The sequence below is a fragment of the Talpa occidentalis genome, unplaced genomic scaffold, assembly GCF_014898055.3.
Source record: "Talpa occidentalis isolate TD23 unplaced genomic scaffold, MPIMG_talOcc4v2.1 talOcc4.10, whole genome shotgun sequence".
NCBI classification, from domain to species: domain Eukaryota; kingdom Metazoa; phylum Chordata; class Mammalia; order Eulipotyphla; family Talpidae; genus Talpa; species Talpa occidentalis.
In genome coordinates, this window is record NW_023600993.1 from 73,170,599 (window position 1) to 73,194,765 (window position 24,167).

General features: G+C 37.2%; 1 protein-coding gene across 1 annotated transcript in view; it reads left to right on the forward strand.

Annotated features, from left to right (window-relative positions):
• Positions 1–24,167, forward strand: part of KIF16B (kinesin family member 16B) — a 286,776-nt gene that overhangs the window by 132,053 nt on the left and 130,556 nt on the right. The window contains exons 14-16 of the mRNA XM_037494360.2: positions 18,169–18,288; positions 19,173–19,224; positions 20,634–20,771. Coding sequence (XP_037350257.2) covers positions 18,169–18,288; positions 19,173–19,224; positions 20,634–20,771 — 310 coding nt within the window. The remainder of the gene's footprint in view (positions 1–18,168; positions 18,289–19,172; positions 19,225–20,633; positions 20,772–24,167) is intronic.

A 24,167-nucleotide genomic window follows, 5' to 3' on the forward strand; every position in this document is an offset into this window, starting at 1 on the left:
TGGTGAGACCTATGAATATGGCGGATGTCACTCCTACCATTATGTTACATTATATAAGACTCCGCCATAGCCGACTGGAGCGAGTCTTCAGGCTGACTTTGAAGAAGTGAGCTGTCATGTTGTGAGGGCCACTTGACTCAGACCTGAGGGTGAGCCTTAGATGTTGAGAGTGGCCCCCTTGCCAACAGCAAGCAAGAAACTGAGAAATTCTGTCTTCCAGCTATAAAGTACTAAAATTGACCAACGACCCTGAGTTCAGATGAGACTATAGTCCTGACCAATATCTTTAATTGTAACCCTATGAAGACTCTGAGCAGAGACTGTTAACCCCTGTCTAAACTCCTGACCCATGGAAACTATATTTGTTTTGTATTAAGTCTGTGATCAATTGTTATGCAGCAACAGAAAACTAATACAGTTTTAAATTTATAGGTCCTTTGCTTGTTCATCCTTTACAAAGTTGCGCAGGATGAATTGCTAGTGATAGTTTAATATCAGTGCAGAGCCCTTATTATCAGAAACAATTGAATCATTTGCTACAAGTTTCTGTTTTTTAGGTTGCAGAAGTTTATCTCTTAGAGCTAAAAAAAACATGTTACCCATTTGTGGTGGAAATTTTCACAAAAAGACAGTAGAACAGAGCCTTAATACTTGTTATGACTGCATTAATTTTTAGTGTTGATGTGAACACTGAAAGAATTACTGGAAAGGGAGGTGATGCCTCTGTAAGTCTGGAAAATGGTCAGACCTTTGGTGTAGCACCATTGGGGAATGGTTTCTTGGCATGGCTGCGTGATATAATTAAAACAAGAAGCAGCTAAAAGGTGAAGAGTAATTCTTTCCTGTCGTATTAAGGCATTTTTAGTGTCCCTTAGTTACCCCCATTCCATTGTTATGAAACTTAGGTAAATTTTATGCTGCTTTGCAGGGATATTTTGATGCCACGGTGCACTTGAGTGCAAAATTACCAATCACTGTCCTACATTTTGTGTTCTTGAGTCTATTTTGCATAACAGAAGTAGTAGTGAACACAGATGGAATGCTAAATGTGCAAGTCATTATACTTTTTCCTCTGGACTACGTTAACTATTGTTACCTTCACAATTGCTTCTCCCAGTCTCCTCCTTCCTCATTTCTCATTAGCAGTATCTATTTTGTAGTAGGTCAAGAGGTTACTTTATCAACTCTCTATAATTTGTTTTCAATTTTAATATACTTTTAAAAAAATTATTAATTTTTTACATCATTGTTCATTTAATATACTTTTTATTGAAGTATTGACATAGGACAGGCATGTACAGAAATCTTAAGTGTCTGGTTTGAATCCTGCTTACAAAATTCAACTTGTAACCAAATTCCTGATAAAGAGAAAAACCATTCTAACCCCCAAAATCCCATTCTGTCACTACTCTTTCCTGTGAAAGGTGACAATTATCCTACTTCTATCCACGCAGATCATTTTACCTTTTATTGGACCATAGATACATGGAAAATCACATGAATTTTCTCTATCAGGCTGCTGCCTAGGCTTGTAATATTCATCCTGGATATTTTCTGTGACAGTTGTTTGTTCTTTCTCATTACCATATATTATTACCTTGTCTGAATGAATGCCAATTTACCCATTTTACTCTTAGTGGACATGGGTAGTTTGCAGTTTTTTATGGTATTGTTTTGATCGGGCTACCCTAAAAATTTTCAAGTAATTCCATGGTGCAGAGATCAACAAACTGCTTCTGCCTGGGTAGTAACCAGTCCCTTCTTGTGGACTAAATTGTTTGTGTCACAACTAGTCCTGTCTGTTGCTGTTAGTATAAAGCAACCTGCGACAGTACATAAATGAGCCAATAAGAAATATGAATTTTAATAATACTTATGGACACTGAAATTTGAATTTTATTTGTCATGAAATATTAAGGTTCTTTTTTTAATATTCTATTTTTATATATATTAAAAAGGGCAGTTTTATTGTAAAAAAGGGAGAGAAGAGTTAAGGACACTTGCACAGACACAAGCAGGCAAAAGAGCTGCCCCTGAAAGGGACAGGTTTATTAAAAGAGACACCTGCATGGTCACAGGTGGTTAACCTTAGGAGGAGAGTTGCCGCTTTGTAAAAGGTCGGCGAAGAGACACACCTGCATAGTCACAGGCAGGCAGGAGAACTGCTGCCAATGCTCTAAAATTTTTTAAAGAATGTTTTAGCACAAGGCATACAAGGATGGCCAGCTGGATTTGGCCTTTGACTATAGTTGGCTGACCCTCTGCAGAAGGCATGTATCTAGGGTGGAGTGCTGAGTCCATGGTGTAGATGTTCTTTAACTATAGAACATACTGCCCACATTTCCCAAAATGATTGTATCCAGTTTACAACTTGTAAATTTTTTTTTAATGTATGAAGGTGTGGACATTTTAGTGTTTGGAAAGAGTTGTTTGCTTACTTTTTACTGATTGTGATTGTGAGAAGTTAGATGTCTGGATAAGTGGCTAGTACTGCACTTATTAGCAAAATAATTGAAGTGTGTGATTGCTAAGTGAGTACCTTTCATTTTATTTACCAGGTCAGGAAATGCAATTCATTTTTTATCTTCAGTTTCATGTTTCCTTCCTTAAACAGTTTTATAACCTTAGCCACATAGACTTTACTTGCAAACAGCTTGCAAATGTAATTTCTCTTCTTAAAGTGGGTTATATTTCCTGTTTGGGGCCATGTGCAGTTAGCATTCAAAATTATATTTGAGCTTTTGAAAATCCTCTTGCATAATCTAAGTGAATGCACCTTTTTGATTTACTAAAGGCAGGTTTGCTAAAGGTATATTAATAATGTTTCAAAGTGTAAATATATCACTTACAAGAATAATCATGTAAAATACTGTTGACCATAACAGTATTTATACAACCAAGACATGTTTTTATATCCCTGCTAATTTGATAGGGAGAGGAGGAGCTGGTCTTTTTGGAATTAGTGTCCATCTAGAGTGTTGTGTTGTGATGTAAACCCCATGAATTCTCAAAGGCAGACTTTTGGAAAGTCTGCCTTGCCTACTTCTTGGGTTCCTAGAAGATAACGTTATTTTGTCATTTCATTGAGTGCTGGGTCACATTCCTCTGTGCTGATGTTTCTTTCCTTTTCCCCAAGTTTACTGCACAGCCAAGGCAGGAATTTCTTTACCGATAGGTGCTATTTACAGTCCATCGCTGCTTATGGTGTAAGCTGCTTTCTGAACCTTTTGATTCATTATATTAATATGGTTTTTAGTGATTGCAAGGGGATTAGGTTGATAGAGGAAAGGGAACATGCACTGTCTTCTTGTAAAAAAAAAAAAAAAAAGATTTCGTTACTAACAAAATGCAGCAATGGGCCCTCTTATTGCAGGGTGGTCATTATTGACTGATCAATAACCAGAGTGTGCATCTTCCAGAAGGAAGTTCTGAGTTGCCCCTTTCCTTGTCTTTTTCTTTCCTTTCTTATTTCTCTTTTCCCTCCCGCTCATTTTAGCTCTTCCTTCCTTTTTCTAAATTCCCTTTTAGTAATAATACTGGCTCTCATGGCCAAGAAATAAATGAATCTGCAGCATCCAGGAATTAGATGCCACCTTTTTTTCACCTAGCATAGGAAACCTCCTTCTAATCTTTTTTTAAAAATGATATTCTCTCCTGTTTTATGTGAAATAATGGTAAAAAACAAGAACAAAGGCCTTTAAAAAGGAGATCTACAGGATCTTTGCTTTAATATTTGTTTATTTCCTGATTACTTAAGAGCTAGGAGTCCAGATACTGTGATATCAGAACATCGTGCAAAGGTGCCTTTGTGCGTTTCCACATAGAGTTTTAAGTTTTATTTTCATGAGTGTGTTCCTGATGCTTTTGGAGAATGGTAGATTTTTACTGAAAACATTCATAGGACATTCAAGTGTAATTTCTGCTGATAAAGGGTAACTGAAAGGTTCTTTCTTTTCTAAACAGATGTAGATTTTCCTTTTGGCTTTTTCCCCCAGTTTTATTCATATATAATTGGCATAATGTTGTGTTAGTTTTAGGAGTATAACATGATGATTTATGGATATGTCGTGAAATGATTACCACATTAAGTTTAGCTAATATCCACTACCTTGTATAGTCACAATATCTTTATTTGGAATGAAAACCTTTCAGATTTATTCTATTAGCAACTTTTCTCCTACAATACAGTATTGCTACTGTAATCACTAAGCTGTATATTTTTCATATTTAGTTATTACATTTTGATATATTCTGTATATGACCTATATATTACATGCACACACACACACACTCTCTCTCTCTCTCTCTCACACACTCTCTTACACTCACACTGGACTGAATTGTTTCCCACCAAAATTCGTATGTTGAAGCCTTAACCCCCTAATGCAGCTGCATTTGGAGATGGGACCTTTAGAAGATAATTAAGATTAAATGAGGGGCCTCCCCTTGTGGCGCAGCGGTTGAGGGCTGGGCTGAGAAGCTGCCCGCAGCCTCTGCAGTGCCGGTTTGATCCCCGGCCACTGGCGCGGGTCCCACATGGCGCGCAGACCTCTCCTGCCGTGCCCGCTGCTCCCCTCAGCAGTGTATTTCATATGTCTGCCTGTTCTGTACCCCGCTCTGTCTCTGGTGAATTCTCTCACCCTCCCGCGCTTCTGACTGCACCCAGTGCTTACATAAATAAATAAATAAATAAATCTTAAAAAAAAAAAAAAAGATTAAATGAGGTTAAATAAATTAAGGTTAAAATATCCTTTAGGTGATAATTAAGGATGAGGCCCTAATCTAGTAAGAAGTGGAAGAAAGAGAAATCTTTGAGTGTATACACCTAGCAAAGGCTATGTGAGCAGATGGTGAGATGGTGGCCTCTTAAAAACCAAGGGAAGAGGCCTCAGATTAAAATTTATCTGGCTGGTACCACTTGAGCCTAGACTTCCTGGCCTATAGAATGTGAGAAGTAAATTTGTTGTTTAAGTCATCCAGTTTATGTATGGCATTTTGCTTTGGAAGCTCAAGCTGATTCATACACATACACACACACAGCCTGAATCATTTACACATACACATACACACATTAAACAGAAGTTGAAGTCCTTTTCTATATAATTTTGTAGACCATTTTAAGTTTTCTGATTATCCATTATCATAAATCATACTGTAATGAAATTATATATTTTGTGTAATGTATGACACATACTTTTTCATATTAAATCACTTGTGACTAGTTTAACTTTTTGTGTTGTGATTTAAAGCTTTATTTTGTTTTAAACGTGGTCACTATATAGTGATACCTAAAAGTTTATTAAGATTTAAGGGGTCTTTTTTTTCTTCATTTACATAGACTTAGAAGACTTATAACTGAATTTATTAAAATGATCAGTATAACAGAAGTGGGTGATTACAAGTGCTGATATAAAACATGGAAGGCATGAGCTTATATATGTGGATTCTAAAAGATAGCATGAAGAACTGTGACAACACTGTTTTTGAGAACTATTCTGGGTTTTGCTGTGTAATTTCATTAAATGGTACAAAGGCTTTAAGGATCATTTTCTTATTTCTAAACTGGGTGGGGGCATATTAGTGGTAATAGCTGGTTCACAGGGGTGCTCTTAAGTGCAGCCCTGAAGCCCTGCAAATGTGCCCTTTCGATCCTGGCTCTGGTCCAGCCCACACTGCTGAGTCTGTAGGATTACTGTGTGCTGGGCTGGGAAGGGATCGGCATTCAGCTCTCTTCTGACTGATAACACTGGCTCCTTTAAAGAATTGATGTCAGACTAATTCATTACTTTATTCAAAGTAAGAAAATTTTTCTTATTCAAGGGAACAATACAGAGACCCACCCATTTTCCTAAGGCACTGCATGTTATTTATTGGCATGCTGCTCGGAATGATTACATGAAATTTGGGGTGAAGGACATACAATCTATGGCTTGACCATGAATATTCAGCTTTGTCCAATGGCGTTAATTTTACTATAACTCTAAAAGTCTAAGAAAATTATTTATGGACAATAATTTGGTCCCATTAAATGTTTTTTGGAATAACTATTACGTTCCAAGACCTTGAAGCTTTTTGGTTAAATATAAGTGCTAGTTGTGAATTTTAGGTTTTATGTTTGCATTTTTTTAATAATTCCAATTATTTAATAGAGGAGAGCAAAATATAGATGTTAATGATAACAGCTACTATCTACACCAGTGATAGTACATATAGATAAATATATCTTGAGATTAATAGATTGATACATGGTTATATCTACAAACATGTGTATATATATATATATCAGTAATATCGATACACATTCAAGGCAGGGATATTGTAGGTTCAGTTTCATATATTTTCGCAAAACTAATATTGAAATAAAGCAGTCCACCTGAATTTTTTGGTTTTTCAGTGCATATAAAAGTGATGTTTGAATTATATTTTTATCTTTTAAGTATGCAAATAGTATTATGTCTGAAAAAATAATGTGTTTAACTTAATTAAATGTGACACAGAGAGCACAATGAACTCATGCCACTGGAAAAATAATGGCCAAATGACTTGCTGGACACAAGGTTGCTACAGATTTTCAATTTGTAAAAAATACGGTATTTGTGACATACAGTAAAGCACAATGCAATGAAACAAGGTGTACTTGTATATAATTATATATAGCATAGATAATAGATCCAGATCTAGCAGTAGTAATATAGAGATAAATACAAATATAATGGATTATTTATTTTATTCACTAGTACATCTCCAGCATAGAATAGCACTGACAAGTACCAGATGCTCATTAAATATTAGTAGAATAAGTCATAGAAGTAGCTTACTGTAAGTTGAAGGGTGTTTGTGATCATAAATCACAGCACTTATCCCTTTGACCATCCTCAGAATACAGCCAGCAGAACAGAGGTGTCAGTCTTTTGTGGTGCACAAAAAATTTAGATTGTTTCCAGGATGTGAAATTCCTGGGAACATAAGAAATAGCCGTGTTTGGACCGTGTGCATTTAAAAGGACTTCGTGTGGGACTCAGGCATAAAAAACTGCTTTGGTTATCTGCTGGTCTGTCTAGCAGGAGAAGCAAGCAATGCACAGCTGTAAAGTCACTTGTCTGTATTTGACTGAGATCCAGGTAGTTCAGCTGGATAACCGTGGTCAGTACAGAGTCCATTTTGGACTCATTAATCTCTAAATATTTCCTAGGGGGAGGAAAAGGATAGGTACGATTCAGATAGAGAAAGGAACTAGGAATGCTGTCTCAAAAAGACAGTATCACTTGAGCAAAAAGTGCAGGTAGAGATGAGTGTTTTATTTTTCTGGGTAGGAAGCATGAGTATATCAGCTTTATAGGACCAAAGTTTAAGGCCAGTGGCAGATTGAAGCTTTCTGGTTTACAACATGCCACGTAAAGTGTTCAAAGTCATGCCCTCACTTAGCTTTCTTATCTTGTGTTAAAGTTTATATTGTATAGAAATGGCTTATTAAACTTTCCGGTGAGTCTTCTAGAATATTTTTGACTTCCATTTAGGTCAAATATACTAAAATATTTGTGATCACAAGATCCTGCTTTACTTAAAAAGTCTAGTTAAATCTTAATGTGAGGAAATTTGCTCTTGCATATTTTCACAAGTAATTTCTTTAATTGGTATTATGCACTTTGCATAATTTAAATACCAACAGCTGGGTGATTTGCTCAGCCGGCAAAGGACTATTTCATCAGAAAGATCTACACAGCATCTTCTCTGAACTGCCTGCCAACAGTTAGCTATTCAGTGTTTAAATAAAGAATGATGTTTCTGCAGTGGGAAGTGTAGTGGAAATTGAACTGCCCCAGTAGTTTGTTTCTTTAAAAGGACAATATTAATTCTCTCTAATGTTGAGGAACCTGCTACCAGTAAAGTCAGGAAATTTAGGTTGTAAGTACCATGGAGCATGTGTTAGCTAGATTCTTCTCTTCCTCGTTCTGCCTTTCGAATCTGCCCATTCTTCATCTGTTCTGAATTTATCTTTCGATTACAGACTGTGATGTAGATTGTTTCAGAGTCATGTAAAAAGCAAGACTTTTGCATTCCTACTACAACTTTTATAATAGATGCTAGTCTGATGTCAACTTCATGATACTAGGTATATATGTTTTGGACACTTGTTAAATTATTTCTGATTTTAGTCTTTTAGACTCAAACCTTTATATTTAAACAAGATTCCCTTATGAACTGCTGACTTTCCCTCATTATTTTAATTATCCTTTTCAGGTTCAAAAGATACTTTTGTCTAGCAAGGAACATGAAAACATGATTGATAAGAGACCATTTCAGTTCTATAAGTCAGGATGTAATGAAGGTATCTTCTTAAAAAAATAAAAAAGGGAGGTTCCATGTTCCCTGTTGCATCTAATGAGGGGCAGAGCGGAGTGGTGAGGGGGCTTGAGATACAGAGGAGACACTAGGAGAGACATATGGAGCAGACATGTGAAGAAAAAGGGTTGACTTGAGTCTCAGCTTTGGACTTGCTCCAAGGAGTTGAGGGATGTGGAGAAGAGACATTTAGAGACACTTGGAAGAGGCATGTGGGTGAGAGATATGTGAGAGGCTGATAATGACAGCCATTATCTTGATTTGTACTTTGATCTTGCTCCACTCCTTCCAGACTTACCTGGTCCCTTCTGTCCCTTTCCTATGGTTCCCTGCCAGAAGGTTCCTTACACTTGTGGCAAGTTTGGGGGCCACAGTGGCTTTGCTTTGGTCATTTACCCATGAGAGGATGGGTAACTTTGGGTGTTTTATTGGGAAAATACTATCCTTTCTTCTCCTCACTCTCTGTGTACACTAATTGTATTACAGTTCTTTCACACTAAGAATTACTTTGTCTTAACGTGACTGATGGCAGAATCCCTTCAGAATGTTTAAGTTTGGGGGTCCTGGAGTGCCCCTCAGTCTGCCCACTAACAAGGATACTGTTCAGTAGTTTGACTCTCATCTTGTCTGTATTTCCTGAGCTTGACTGTTTGTCCTGGGCCCACTGTTTGCTTTCTGGAGGGGCCAGACAGTAATACATGATTTTGATAGCCGTGGGTCTCGGCAAACAGCAAGCCAGGAAGAGTGATGGGGAAGTAGAGTGGTGCAGGAGGTGAGCTTAGTCTGAGCCAGGAAGTTGTCTGTTTTTCTCACGTGTCTTTGATCTTTAGGGAGCAAGCTGCATGAGTGACTAGAACTGCCTGACAAGAAGGAGCAAGCCATAAAGATTTAGGGGGAGAATTTCCCAGGCACAGGGAATAGCATGCGCTGAAGTCCTACACTGGAAATGAAGCTGCGCTCAGGCTAGAGTGTTGTGAGTCAGATAGAGAGTGGAGGTGCTAAGGTTCAGTAGATGGGCAGGGGCTGGAGGAAGTGAGATACGGGGGGCTTTGACTTCCATAAAGATGGCTCTGACTTCCTTATGGAGAGTAGCTTATAGATTGCCGATAGAGGAAGCAAAAGGACTAGTTGGGGAATGTTAGAGATTCCATGTATGTAGTAGCCGGACCAGGTCAGTGGCACTGGAGACAGATAGTTTTGGGTGATTCAGACCTTGTCAAGCAGGAAGAGCTGATGAACCTACTGATAGTCTGGCTTTGGAGTTTGGGGTGAAGATCAGGATTAGGGTGATTTCTAGGCTGACCCACTTGCTTCTAACCATTGTTCCCTCTTCTCCCCCCAGCCTGTGCGTTGTTAATTCTGCCTTCCTACTGAACCCCCTTTCTGGAACCTTCTTTTTGGATCCTTCTTCTGATTAAGACTGATCCCTGACCTCCCCTGCAGCTCTGTGTTTGTGATATCTGGCAGACATTTTCAGTTTTGTTTTATCTTTAACTTCACAGACTGTTCTTTCCCTTCTCTCTCTCTCTCTCTCTCTTTTTTTTTTTTTAAGTCAGCTTATCATTTAAAGAGAATAATTAATAGAACTCTCACACGAAGAGTTACATATTACCAACTAGATTTGCAGGGACACTGAACATAATACTAGCCAGCAGATGCTATTTTTTATTCACTGAATCATTCTCTCTGGGAAAATTAGCAAATATTTAAAAAAAAATTCCTGGAGGGGTATGAAGAAGATAGTTCTATCCCTTTTCATTGCTTGCTCATGTTGCATGAAAAGTGGCTGGAAGAAGATGGGATGGGGATCAGACAGCCGACAGATGCAGCTTCATTGACTTTCTGGTGATCTCGGTGACTGCTTCCTTTCTGTTTATGAACAGGATTCTTTCTGTGTGCAAAAGAATGTACAAGAACCAGTAGCTACTGGTAAAGACCAGCTTTGGTGTACTTGCAGGACCTCAGGACTAATTAATTTGTGTTGGCAATGACTAGCATTCACATATTATAAAAGAAGCATGTAAATTACTTGACAACACTTGATAGTCAAATTGGTAAATGATTTTTTTTTTAAGATTTATGTATACAAGAACTGGGGTACAGGCCAGAGGTGTGTGTGGGGGGGTGGAGGGTGAGAGGATTCCACAGAGACAGAATGGGGAACAGAACAGGCAGATTGACTGAAAATACACTGCTGAGGGGAGCAGTGGGTGAGTCAGAAAAGGTCTGCTGCGCCATGTGGGTAGCTCCCAGGCTGGCCGGTGATCTAACTCATGCTTCAGTGACTGCAGATAGCTCCATTGTTTGCATCTTAACCCCTTGTGCCACCTGGGAGTTCCTGATGAATGATTTTTAAAAAGTCAGCATTGTCTACTGTTGCTTAGCTTTCTGGAAAGTATCACAATGCAACATCAGGATTTCTTTTTTTTTAGAAATAACATTCTGGATATTTATCAGATTTTTGCAACTCTTGAACTCTCTAATTTCCTTATTTCTCATTTAGAAAGATATGTAGAACAGTGTGAAGGACCCCTTAAGCTCAATGTGTCTTAAACTGTTGGTTGCATAGAGTCCATCTACCTCTATGGTGTCTTTCAAGCTACCTTTTCCCTTATAATTCAGCCTCTCTCTCCTCTCTCATCCTAGTCATTCTGAAGTCTTTGACAGATTTATCTTTTCAAGTATCAGCCAATTTGTTTTTAAAATTCTCACTGGCTTCCCATTTTCTGAATCAAATAAAGACCCTTCTACCTGGCTTTCCAGATCATTTTTCCAGGTTTCTCAGTTAAACAGTATGTCCAGTGTTGCCTTGTGCATACTCCCATGTTTTTACCTCTGTATTTTTATGTAAAAAATCTTCAATAAGGAAGCACCCCTTATTTTTTCCTTCCTTTTTTAGCCTGATTTAAAAAATATATTCTTAATTGTTAAAGAGGTAGTTGAAGATGGCATCATAGATTTCAAAGAAATGTGGAGATAATAATAAAAATCAAAATAAAGATTCCACCCTACAGCAGAAGCACCACCATGAATTTACTAACAGGGAGCAGATGAAAAGAATGTCATGAGCTGGTTACTGAAGAAAATCCAAGGTGGGAGGTGTTCCTAAACCTGCACCTCATAAACTTAATCAGTGAGAATTCTGAAACTATCCCTTGTACTCTCAAATCAGGGGAGCAGTAAATTGATTTTCCTGTTCTTATTAAGGAATCATAGACATTAATGATGGTGATAACTAGGATGAAGTGAAGGACCATGAAGTAACAAGCAGAGCTGACTCTTTCTGTAAATGACAGCTTGTTGAAACAATGAGAAGTCTGAATGCAACTTTCCCTGAGAAATGGGATCTATTTCCAGCAGGAGGAAGTTTAGTAGGGAATGTTTAATGACTTTTGTTAAGAGAATGCAGAGCCCAGGAATTCAAACAAACCCTTTATGGTGCATGGTTGAGATCTCCCAGCCTTCTATCATTCTGTCTAGCTAGAGAAGTCAATAGACTACATTCTATCCAAGGCTTTGAACTAGAAATACCACAGATATGGCAGTAGTCAGGGAGTTGCCTGTCTGAGTTGCAGCTTATAGAATTTCTAGACAGACAGACCAAATAGTATAGAAGATGAAAAACCAAATAGGACAATTACATAAACTTTAGCAGTATCCATCAGATAGACTGATGGATAGGTGGACAGATGGATAGGCAGACAAAGAGAAAGAAAAAAGAATGTAGTATGCAAAAGACAAAAGATTCAGATCTGAATGAAAACATATTTCAAGGTGTAGTAGAAATTCCTTATAGTTGTTTCATTCTGTGGAAAAAGTTATTGAGAAATTTGAGTTCAATAAACAAAGCATGATGATTATATGAAGCAGAATGAAATGAAAAAGGTGGTATTATAGACCCAAAGAAAACTTCTAGGAGGTTCAGAACAACATCTGTTATAAGGCTAATTAAATGAAATTAGAAAAATCAAGGAAAAAATAGATGCCATTGAAATCAAATTACTAAAAAAGGAAAGGTTTGATAATTTTGGTAAACACAAATGAAATCAAGATATTAAGGCAATCAGAAACTAAAAGATGAAGACAAAGACAATGTAATATAAGGATAATTGGTGTTCTTGAAGGAGATAATTAACTAATGAAGCAGATAAATGGAATATAAAGCAAGACACTTTTCATGACATGAAAAATAAATAAAAGAACTGAGTCTGCAGATTAGAAGAATATATTGCATTCTAGGAAAATTTAGAGTACAGCATGTTTAATGCTAAGATTTGTCTTAATTAAGCTATTTAATTTCAAGGATAAATGAAAATTTCTTCAAAATGTAGGCAAAGACATTATCTGCCATGGACTATTAAAAAAAATGTCAGACTATATAAAAGTCAGACTAGATTGTTATTTCCTTAGAGTGACATTCATTTTCTGAAGATGGTGGGGCTGTGTCTGATGGAAGGGAAGTATAACTAGCTGAAGATATCATTCAGTTGTAAGAGTAGCAGACAGATATTCTCAAACATGTACGTGCTTGATTAATGTTCCTTAATGCTAAACATTTATGAAAAAACACAATGTCTGTCCTTAGATATCTCTTCATTGATGGCCAGCCACATTGGCAAAGTTTTCCCAGTATTTCTCAAACAGGATTTCAGGTTGGCTTTTTAAGAAGGAAAAATAGATTCTTGTTTTTTGCTTTTTTTCAGGAAAGTTATTGAGTTTGTCAGACACTGTGCTAGATAACTCAGGATATTGTGGTCAAGAGGTAGAATCCCTTAGTTAAGTTATGGAAACAGCCTAAGTCAAGGACAGAGGAGTGGATCAGAAAAATGTGTTGTGTGTATATATGCACAGTGGAATGCTAGTCAGTTATAAAGAAAGACGGATTCCTGCTATTTGGGACAACATGGATGGAACGCGAGAGTGTGTTAAAGTAAGTCAGAAGGAGAAAGACAAATCCCAGGTGATCACACTTATAACTGGAAAATAGAGAAACATAACACTGGATCAGTCAAAACCAAACTAATATAAATTCTTAACATATGACTGCAAAAGTGAGGCACGAGAAGGCGAAGGAGGGAAGGAGGGAAGGGGCCCAAATGGATCATGATGGAGGATTGTGGCACTGGTGGTGAGCAGGGTGTGAAATTATACATCTCTGGAGGTTTGGACATATAAATCCTGGAACAGATACAGAATGTAAACCTACTTTTACCTCAATAAACATAATTTGGGGAAAAAATAAAATTTACCTATCTTTTTTAAAAAAAAGAGGTAGATCCCTGCTCAGTCTAATAAATCAGTCTGATTACATTAGACACTTCCAGTGAGCCCTGTCTCCATGTGCTCTTCTTGAAATCATTTCAGCCCTGCCTACAATACACCTGAACTGCTGGAATGTGCCAGTAATGATGGTGTGTCCTGGCACTGGATCCATATTTTGCATTCAGAGGTTGCAGTAAAACATTGATCATATTATTTGCAAATTTTATCTAAATAATGTTTAAAAGAAACCAGTACTCTGTTTTTGACAGATTAAGTCAGACTATGGTTTCTTTCCCATACAAATATTGATTGCCAAGAGCTCTGTTTCAATACATAATATGTGCAGCTATACCTATTTTACCACCTTCTTTCCTTGGGATCTGGTGTGTCAGGGGTTGGGGATAGCCGTCTTTGCTGTGTTAAATATTCCATCTTATCAAAGAGGTTTCATAAATTATGTATAACTGTAGATGCCACTCAATAAATATTTTATACGTGATAGATATTTTTGTCTGAAATTACTTTTTCAGTTGAGCAATGATTTAAACCCTCGTTTTAGTTTCATGAGGTGACACTTTTATAATATCATGTAGCTGAATGCAGCTTGAATGTCATAGAGCTTTAAGGCAGCATTTAATCATAAATTTATCTGTCCCCACTGTCAATCCTAGAAAACCATCTTAATTCAGGTTTTACCCATTCTATGCATGTGTGTTTGTGTGTGCGTGAGTTTGGGGGATGGATGTTAACAATAATGCTTTTGACCAAACAGCATCAAAGTTGTGAATTTCAAGTGATTTTTAAAATCTATGAGACTCATTTCAAGGAAGGAAATAAAAAGTGTTTTTCAGTGGTTAAAGAATAAGGACTACTAAACTAAACTGAAATGTAATCCAAAACAATTTTTCTAGACTAAAAGCTATAAAAGTTTAAAATGCTGCTTTTTTATGGGGATTGGGGGTGATATAGTCCACTTCTGTGCAGAAAGAAAATACATATGTCTTTGGCCTTATCAGAATAGTCACTCCCCTGTTCTGTTTAGGCCTGGAGGCCTGGAACACTATATTGTCTATGTGTGTGCTGTACTGTTATAGTTCAGAGCTCCTGGCGAGGACACTATTTCATGAAATGGAGCTGTGTGATTAAATTCTCCACTGTAATATATATCTTTAAAAAATCACATACTCCCCATTTCTGCTTGAATTATATGGGCAGGAGCAAAAAGCATGAACTCTACCAGTATATGAGAGGTAGGAGTAGGGGGTTTATTTAGAGAGGTCATTTCAGCTGAGATTTGCAAGGACCTTGGTGTAGTAAATCAAGATTAGTGAAGCCTCCGACCTGGAAGCCCGAGGTTCTGATCCCTGCAGTGGGAGCCTGGCTGATAAGAGAAATAATTGAAGAACAATGATATGCTTCATTTCCTTTTCTTGAATCTAAGTTATGTATTGGTCATTTTCTCTGCATATCTTTCTAATGGTCGTTAAATTAAATTGCTTTCTTCCAACTGGTGATTTTTATGTTTGTTTTCTTTTCAACACATCTTTTTTTGCCTCTTCATGCCATCACCCTCTTGCATGACACCACCTCTGCATATGTGCATTTGAGAATCATCTGTCTACAGAGGTAAAGGCTAGGGGGAAAGTCTCCTTTCTTTCTACTGCCCCTGCCCAGAGTCCTTTAGGAGCCCCCTGGCCTGCAAGGTTGTCAAGTTCTGAATCCTTCACCTAGAGTGTGGCAGATTTTGTACATTCTTTAAATATTTAAATGATACAGTACATTTATTCATTCTAGGAATGTGAGGACTATGGATATATTTCAGACAGTGTTGGGCACAGAAGTTACAGAGCTGAGCCCAGTCACTTCTGTCTGGCTTTAGGGATAGGTGTGAGGATGAGAATCACTAGGAGGGTCTCTAACCAGAACCCCATTAGTGGCTTGGAAATGACTGCCCCCATGATCTATCTTAGAGCAGCACTTAGTTGTGCACTTGAATGTGACTCTGAATTCAACACGCCCCAACCTCAAACCTTCAGTCTTCTGAAATTTGTCTGATTTCCACCGTGGACTTGCTTAGAAGTCTCATTTTGCAGGTCTTTTGTGCCAGTAGGGCCTGATTGAAGCTATGGCCTGCCAGCCTCTCTGCTCCGAAGCATTGCCATTGACCTTCCTTCCTACATTTATATGAACTCCTGTATCTGTGTACTCATTTATTCACTTTACAAATATGGAGGAACAACTTTATATGATCATGAAATTAAGTACTGAGTTACAGTCCAGTCAACAGACAGGTAATAAAATTGTATAAAACATATCTTGTAGTGATAAATGCTAAGGGGAAAGACAACTCAGATTAAGGGAAGTTTGTGATTACTATTTTGTATGTTGTGATGGGGAAGATAGCTTTAGAGCAGAGATCTGAGGAAGTGAGTGTCAAGTTATGTTTGTATGTATGTTGGGTAGGGTAGTTCTTAACTGGGGCAGATTCTGCTACCTGGGGACACTTGCCAATGTCTGGAGACAGTTTTAGTTGTTACAATCCTGGGGCAATCATAATGTATTATTGGTATTTAGTGGGTAGAGGCCAGGGATGCTGCTAAACATCCTACAGTGCATAAAACTTCTGGGCCTCCCCGGTGGCATGGCGCTTGAGCGCTGGTCTGTAAAGCTGCCTGTGGCCTCTGCAGCGTGGGTTCTATCCCCGGCCCCCGGTGAGGGTCCCACATGGCGCACAAACCTCTCCTGCCATGCCCGCTGCTCCCCTCAGCAGTGTATTTTGTCAGTCTGTCTGTTCTGCTTCCTGCTCTGGCTCTGGTGAATTCTCTGACCGTCCCGTGCTTCTGACTGTACCCAGTGCTTATATGAATAAATAAATAAATCTTAAAAAAAAAAAAAAAGACTTCCCCTCAGAATGAAGAGGGGAGGTTTAGAAAGTAGTGCTGAGGTTTAGAAACCCTGTCCTAGGGGAAGAGAAAGAATAGACAATGGCAGAAGAAAAGCAATGACAAAAGCCCTAAGATGGGGGAAAACTGGCAAGTTTCAGGACAACCACTGAGTCAGTGGATTCCTCGAGAGAAGTAAGTAGTGGGAGGCTAGTAAGGGTCATCAGGAGCTTTGTAGAATTTTACAAAGCCTTTTACTTTTGTTTCAGTGATATGAGAGGCCATTTAGAGGAGGTAGGCCAGGGGACTACCCTACCCTGATGTCTATCTGGCTTATTCTGGTGAAGCATGGACCATGGTTGGTGCATGAATGGTGGTTGGTAGCTTGGATTGTTGGATGATCCCTGGTGAAAGATGATATTGGTTGAGGCCAGGCAGGAATGTGGTGCATGTGGTTTAATATCAGGTTGGGGATATATTTTTAAGGTAGAGTCAATACTAAGAGTGTAAAGGGTAGTGAGACAAAGCAAAGTGTAGCTATGGTTTTTGGTCCACTTAACTGTAGAACATTGGCATTTGTTAAGAAAGGATAGATTGCTGGTTTGAGTGGCAGGGTGAATCAAGGCTTGTTTTTTTTCAATGTATTAAATTTGGATTGCCTGCTTGGCGTTCCTATAGGTATATGGAGGTATGTGCATGAGTATGGAGGGGAGTTTAAGGGAGAGGTTTGTCTAGAGATTTAGATTTCTGAGAGTGATCATCAGATTAACTGCCAGTATAGAGACAGGACGAAATCATGAAGGGAGTGATTTCCATAGTAGAGGTCCAAGGCTGAAAGCCTCCCTGGAGAAAGCTTCAAGAGAGAGTAGGAGGACACAAATACCACCAGTATAGGAAAGTCTTTAGAGGTGATTTTCTCAAAAATGGTGGAGCTGAGATGTAGGGCCAAGGGAGTAGGTGTGGTTGTTAGTGGTGGTGGGATTTTATATAGACTGGACAATCATGAGAATGGTGCATGGGCTAGAGAGTCAGTTGTACTTCAGTAAAGGAGTAGCTAACACACAGGAAAGGGTTTCTCTGTGATTCCTTGTGGTTTCTCTGTGGTTCTCTATGGTTCCTCCATGGTTTCTCTGTGGTTCTCTATGGTTTCTCTAAACTTCCTTCACAGTTTAATCAAGTAACTGGAGAAAAGAGCCTATCAATAAGGAGACATCTAGCTATTCAGTGAAATAAAGTTTCTAAAGAAGCAAGGTTACTTTCTCATTGGGTAATCAGAGAACATTTCTTTAGGTAAGGCAAAGTTTGATCTTGGCATCAAAGATTGTGTGTATGTATATATATCATTATATAAAAATTCATATATATTTATATCATATTTTAAATATGTATTATAAATATATTTTAATATATTTATATTATATATATGTGTGTGTATAGATAGATAAATCAGGTAATCAGGCAATACATTTACACATTGTATATTGAGCTTTTTATATGTTCCAAGTTCACTTTGCCTACCATATGCCAGGATTTCAGCATGAAATTTAAGGTCCATTTTTCTTACCCCCCCTTTTATGATGAAAAATAAAACATTGCTTATTTTGATATTCTAAAGAACACCTAATATGAAGTTTACTTCCCCCAAAATAACCTTTTTTCTTTTTTCCCCTCCTAATTGCAGGAACAAACTCTGGCACTTAGGAAAGAAGGAATTGGAGTTGTTTTGGATTCTGAACTGCCACATCTGATTGGCATTGATGATGACCTTCTGAGTACTGGAATCATCTTATATCACTTGAAGGTAGAAACTGCTTACACGAACTATTCTAATTTTATTTTCACTTTTCCCTTAGTCACTAGCAAGTTATAATACTGTATGTCCATGAATACAGCCACTGCATTAAAGAATATACAACAAATCTTTGAGCTTTTTGGGTATTTTCAACAGTACACTGGAATTCTGTATTGTTCGAAGTTCCCTTGTTTATGTAGTTCTAAAGCTAAATGAAGATCCATTCACTTTGCCTTCTATTTTATAGAATCAGTAGGAATGAGGTAATAAACAAAAAAGGCAGACAGAGTGAGGAAGAAAAGTCACAAGCACCTGAAACTGAGATTTGTTATATGTACACTTTCCTAGTTTCTAGTGTTAATTATAAAGTTGTTTCACCCAGGTGCAGTGTTGGGCCTGGTCTTGAACAGACTGCTCATGTCAAGAAAACTGCATTTCTACATCATTATCTGTGGTTGCCTCTGTAGCCTTGACTTTATTAGTCTCTTTTTGATTCATGATGTAAAATGAGAATGGGATTGCATTTGTGCCTTGTGGGTTCCTATACATATGTATTCAGACACATAGAAACCCCTAGCCAATGAAGGAGAATCTCTACAGAAAGTATCAGGAACATCAGTGAGGTTGCTGTGATGCTAAATCATTGATGTGTGCTAATGGAGGAGCCTAACCATTGTTGAGCCATAAGCTTTAAGTGTTCTACTATTATTTCCAAACAGTGTTGGCTAGGGTTATAGACCCATAGAGAACTCTGATGGCACTGAGACTGAGACTGTGGCCTCTCTGCCTGTTTTTCAGCACATTGGTCACCTGGTTGCTTGAGTTAAGTGAAAATTGTAGAAACAGACTGCTCATGTCCTTACTAAAAATTTTATTTGACTTTTTCTTCCCAGGAAGGTCAGACATATGTTGGTAGAGAAGATGCTTCAACAGAACAAGATATTGGTGAGAATCTTTATCAATGATCTATTTCTGATGATTTTTTAAAATCATGATTAATGAAGAACTTTGTTTCTAATGACTGATATCGAAGTAGTTATAAAAGATACTTTGGTGGTGGTGGTGTGTATGGAGTTATGGGAATTGGCACGGGAAGATTATATCTTCTTAGTTATTTTTAGAATTGTTGGTGTTGAACTTGTTTTTTTTTTTAAAGATTTATTTATGCTTACAAAGAACTGGAGTACAGGCCAGGGGTACAGGAGGTGAGAGGATTCACCAGAGACAGAATTGGGAAGCAGAGCAGGCATATCTACTGAAATACACTGCTGAGGGGAACAGCAGGCATGATAGGAGAGGTCTGCTGTACCATGTGGGTTAGCTCTCTGGCTGGCCAGGGAACGAACTCATGCTGCAGTGGCTGGTGATAGCTTGATAGTGCTGTGTTTAACCCCTGAACCGCCAGGGAGGCCTCTGAACTTGTTTTCTTGCCATGCATAAGCTATTAATAAAACCAACCTAGCATATTCCTACATGTATTTACTATTTATCATGAAATGGGAAGAGTTAAAAAGTATTTCCCATAAGTCTTTAGGTTCAGTTGTTTTTGAGTAGAACTAGCCATCAAGCCCCTTCTAATTGTTAAATTTTGTGTGTGACCTTTGTGGTTGCTATGTAAATGATAGTGAGTGGTAAGTATACATGTGTTCTGTGAACAGAAAAGTTCAGTAGTGCAATTCTGTTTAGTCTGTTCTGCTGACAAGAACTGACTTAAAATTGTGTAGGTTTATTTCATAGGCATTTATATCCATGCCTGATAATTCATTAAACAAGAATAACTCAGGATGGTCATAAGTGATTTGGTAAACCTGTACAGCCACCTCCTGTGAGAGGTCTGTGGACATCAATTGGCACAGGCAGTGCATTGTACCTCCCAATATAGCTTTCTGAGGCTTCCTTTGGTCTCCCAAGATGGCATGGATCCCCTTAGCTTTCCTCTCTAGGAACCCAGTATCTGCAGATTTGGAGGTCACAATAAGTATTTGACCCCAAGAACCTTCTGTTCTTTCTATTTTATTGTGACCTTTGGGTGGCTGGTGGAGGAATTTTGTTCAGAATCAGAGTGATTCAGGTTCATTTACAACAAGTTTCTCAACTATTTATTTCCCTTAGAAGATGAAATTAATATCCCGCAACTTATACAGGTGTTACCTTGACCCTTTAAGGTAACATTTAAGAGATACCTCTGGTTCTATCAGTTGATGCCATGAGCTCTTAAACTTCAGTTTCTTCATTAAAGTAAATGTTCATTTTAGAATTTAACATGGAAAAGTGTTCAATATGGAAAAATAAAGTTTGGCGACCATTGCACTAGATACAAAGAAAATATTTTCTTTCTCCTTTGTTTTTCATAGTTCTTCATGGCCTGGACTTGGAGAGTGAGCACTGTATCTTTGAAAATGTCGGGGGAACCGTGACTCTGATACCACTGAGTGGGTCACAGTGCTCTGTCAACGGTGTTCAGATCATGGAAGCAACACATCTAAATCAAGGTATCTGGGTTTTGGTTTTCAGAATTCTTTGTATCTATTGTTGCTGGAAATCCAGTTAATGGTAATGGCGGGGGGCAGCTATGTGCATTTTAGAATTAATTACCCATTAGTTATAAAAAGAGTGAAGGCTTTCATTATACTGTTTCCTGTTTTGCTGAAGAACTTCTTTATAATACCCACTGATTTGTTGAATTAAACATGAACATATATATCGTCGTCTTAAAAGTTATAGCTGTTACAGAAATATGACATTAAAGAATTTTTTTTAAGTTAAAAAAGTGCCTTTCAAATGCCAAGTCTTAACAGAATGGCAGCTTCTAAAATTTTTATTACCTTATTTATATATATTTTTTTATGAATTGTTGTAAAACACATCCAGGATCTGGTACCATATTCTTTTTTCTTTTGAAATAATTCAAGTACTATAAAAAAAGTTGCATGAGTAGTATAAAGGGATTTTTAATAAGAGAACTACTAGAAAGTGAATGGCTAACACGATGTCCCACCACCCCTGAATACATCAGTGTGTATTTCCTTTAAATAATAGGGATGTTGGGGAGGTACTTTGAGATTATAAATATTTTTTATCAACTTTGTCCCATTTGCTTTGAATCCATTGATTTTTTTTGTCTGTTTTAATTATTCTGAAATCACCAAAAGGTAATTTTCTTCCTTTTGAATGTATTAGTTGTCTTTTTAGCCTAAGAAAAAGCCCTTTCTCCTTACATTTATATATATGTATAAATAAAAACAGGAGCACACAGCTTCCTATTTTATCTGGTAGATTTCTATTATTACTTACTTTGATGACCAAATTGTCTTTGTTTTGGCTTGTGGGAATTCCTTTAGATGATTTTGTGTCTTTTGGCTTTTCCCCATCATTTGTGAGTACTTCCTTGATATCCCAGGCTCATTGTTACTTTCTAGAATCAGTCATTTCTCTGAGGAGTCCTGGAACTTTTAATAATGAACGGGATTTAGAAACCAAGATCTGGGCACTACGCGTGATCATTGCTATCGAGGTGTTATGCTCCCACACCCTGTCAGTCAACAGATTTAGGGAAAATGTGTCCATGTACAATATTTACAGCTATATTTCTGTATCCATTTACATTGAAATAATTGTGTTTCAATAGCTATATTGCTAACCATAAGTTCACAACAATACCTGCTTCCAACCTAATATCATAGTCCATTCTAGTTTATTCCCTTTTCTTATTTGTACTTCCTTTTCTGATAGTAACAAACTGGTTCCCATTATATAGCCAATATCAAGTCACTTCTTCCCCCTTCTCTTGCAAAGATCCCTCCTCTTCCTGCTGGGGCTGTGATGCCCCATGCTGGACTACTACTGCCCTCACTGTTCTCTTAGGACAGAAACCTTCCTTATCCTATTCTTTGTGCCTCCCATTCTAATATTGATGCCTACTTTGCTAAGCCCTGCCTAATGGCTTTTGTACTGAATTATGTATGATGGAAGGAAAGAATTTGACATTGTATTGTAAATCCTTTTTATAGATTATAAATAATCATTATAATTGTAATTTTTCCTGGTTACAACTATAAAATGTTATATCTGCTGTGACTTAGGAATTAGACAGATAGGAACCTGAGTGCATGTAGTATTAGCAAAGTCATCAGGAGAAATCAGTTGGAGGGCATTATGTCAGAGACAAATGACCTGTTGGACCAGGATGATCATGGTTGCAGGGCCTATAGAATCTTATCAGTTAGGCTAGGATGGAGGTGAGCTTTGTTATGAAGACTATATTTATTGTTGTAAGAAGCTAGTACTTGTTTTTAATATCATTGTTAACTCGCACTATTTAATATGGGAACTTCCTACAACTTAATGTTAAATTTGAGGGTTGTCCTTCTAACCCCTCCAAGGAAAAAAGGTATTCACTTATTTATTTAGTTTGAAGAAATTGTTTATTATTTCATTGCCATCTGCTGATATAGCTATGATCATGTCTCCAATTCTCTTCTATATTGAGGCACTATAGATAAATAAGTGTATTACCATGCAGCATTTTTATTAAGTATTTTTTTATCTTAAACTTTCACCTTAATTGAAATTCCATTTTAAAAATGTGCTGGAACTGAATTTTTGATCATCATATTTGAAGATAGACTTTTCCTAAGAAAGTAATAATACTAATTGGCATTCAAGGTTAATTGTAAAAATTGCCTTTCCCTGCAGGGGTACTCTTAATTGTTTTATTACCATGGTGCCATGATTTTCAGATCTGATGGGCTTGAGTTCCTCTGGCATTCTGCTGTGCCACCTAACAGCTTCTTCAATATCACTGTTAATGAAATTGACATAAAAATGCTCTGTTCAAAACTGTTAAAACACCAGGCACTTAGTATAAATGCCATTAGCAAGTCTTAGGGCAGTGGAATGCAAGATGACTTTGTGTTTCAATGCATTACACAGAGAAACAAGGTGGTAACTTTATTTTTTATACACTTATTTTAAGATTGAAAGTGAATGAAAACATACATTCCTTCCATAATTAAGGATTAGAATTCTTCAGTTAATGTTTCTTAATATTTCAGGGTATTAAAATTAGAACTGGAACACATTTTTAAACACAAGATGCTATGTCGTTTGTGGTTAAAAAAAAGGTGTAGTAAAAATGAAAAGATATGACTGGCACAGCGTACTTAAGAACATTAACCTTTCGAGAGGAAGGGGAAGATTATGATCAGGAAGGGTCACAAAAGGAATTTCAAGTGTGTCTGTATGATTTTGTTTTTTAAGAAGAAAAGATAGTAAAACAAAAGAAAATGTTTATCAAGTTCATTAAAACATAATAGTAAGGGAGAGATAGGGTTAAACACAGCAGCATGTTCATACTTCACAAACTATCTTGACTTGTACCCATGAAACATTTTTTTTTTTTTTTAATAAGGATATCAAGAACAGAGTATACAGGTGATTGTTGACCCAAGTCACAGTGATTTAGCTATTTTAACTCCACATTTACTGGATTCCTGGTTTACCCTGCACTACTTTTTACTACCAGTTTGTTGCTATTTAGTATTTAAATGTCTCTTTTCAATAATAATTACTAGTCATTTAGAAATGTTTTAAACTGTTCCATTTAAAAGTATGTGTAGCAATTACTACTTCCTTATCTAGATCACTTGACACTTGTGAATGTCAACTAATAGGAGATTTATCTTTATTTAACAGATTGTCATTATTGTGGCAGAATTTTTTATTTTTTTGCCTGTAACAGTTAACTACCTTACTTCTTTTCAGATTGCATCAACAGTAGTTTTTCCTTTCTTAATTATAGGAATGTTTTAATCTGATAACATCACTAAAATGAAAAACATTTGCTAGTACTGTTAAAATTAAATGTGATCACATATATTTTATCTTAA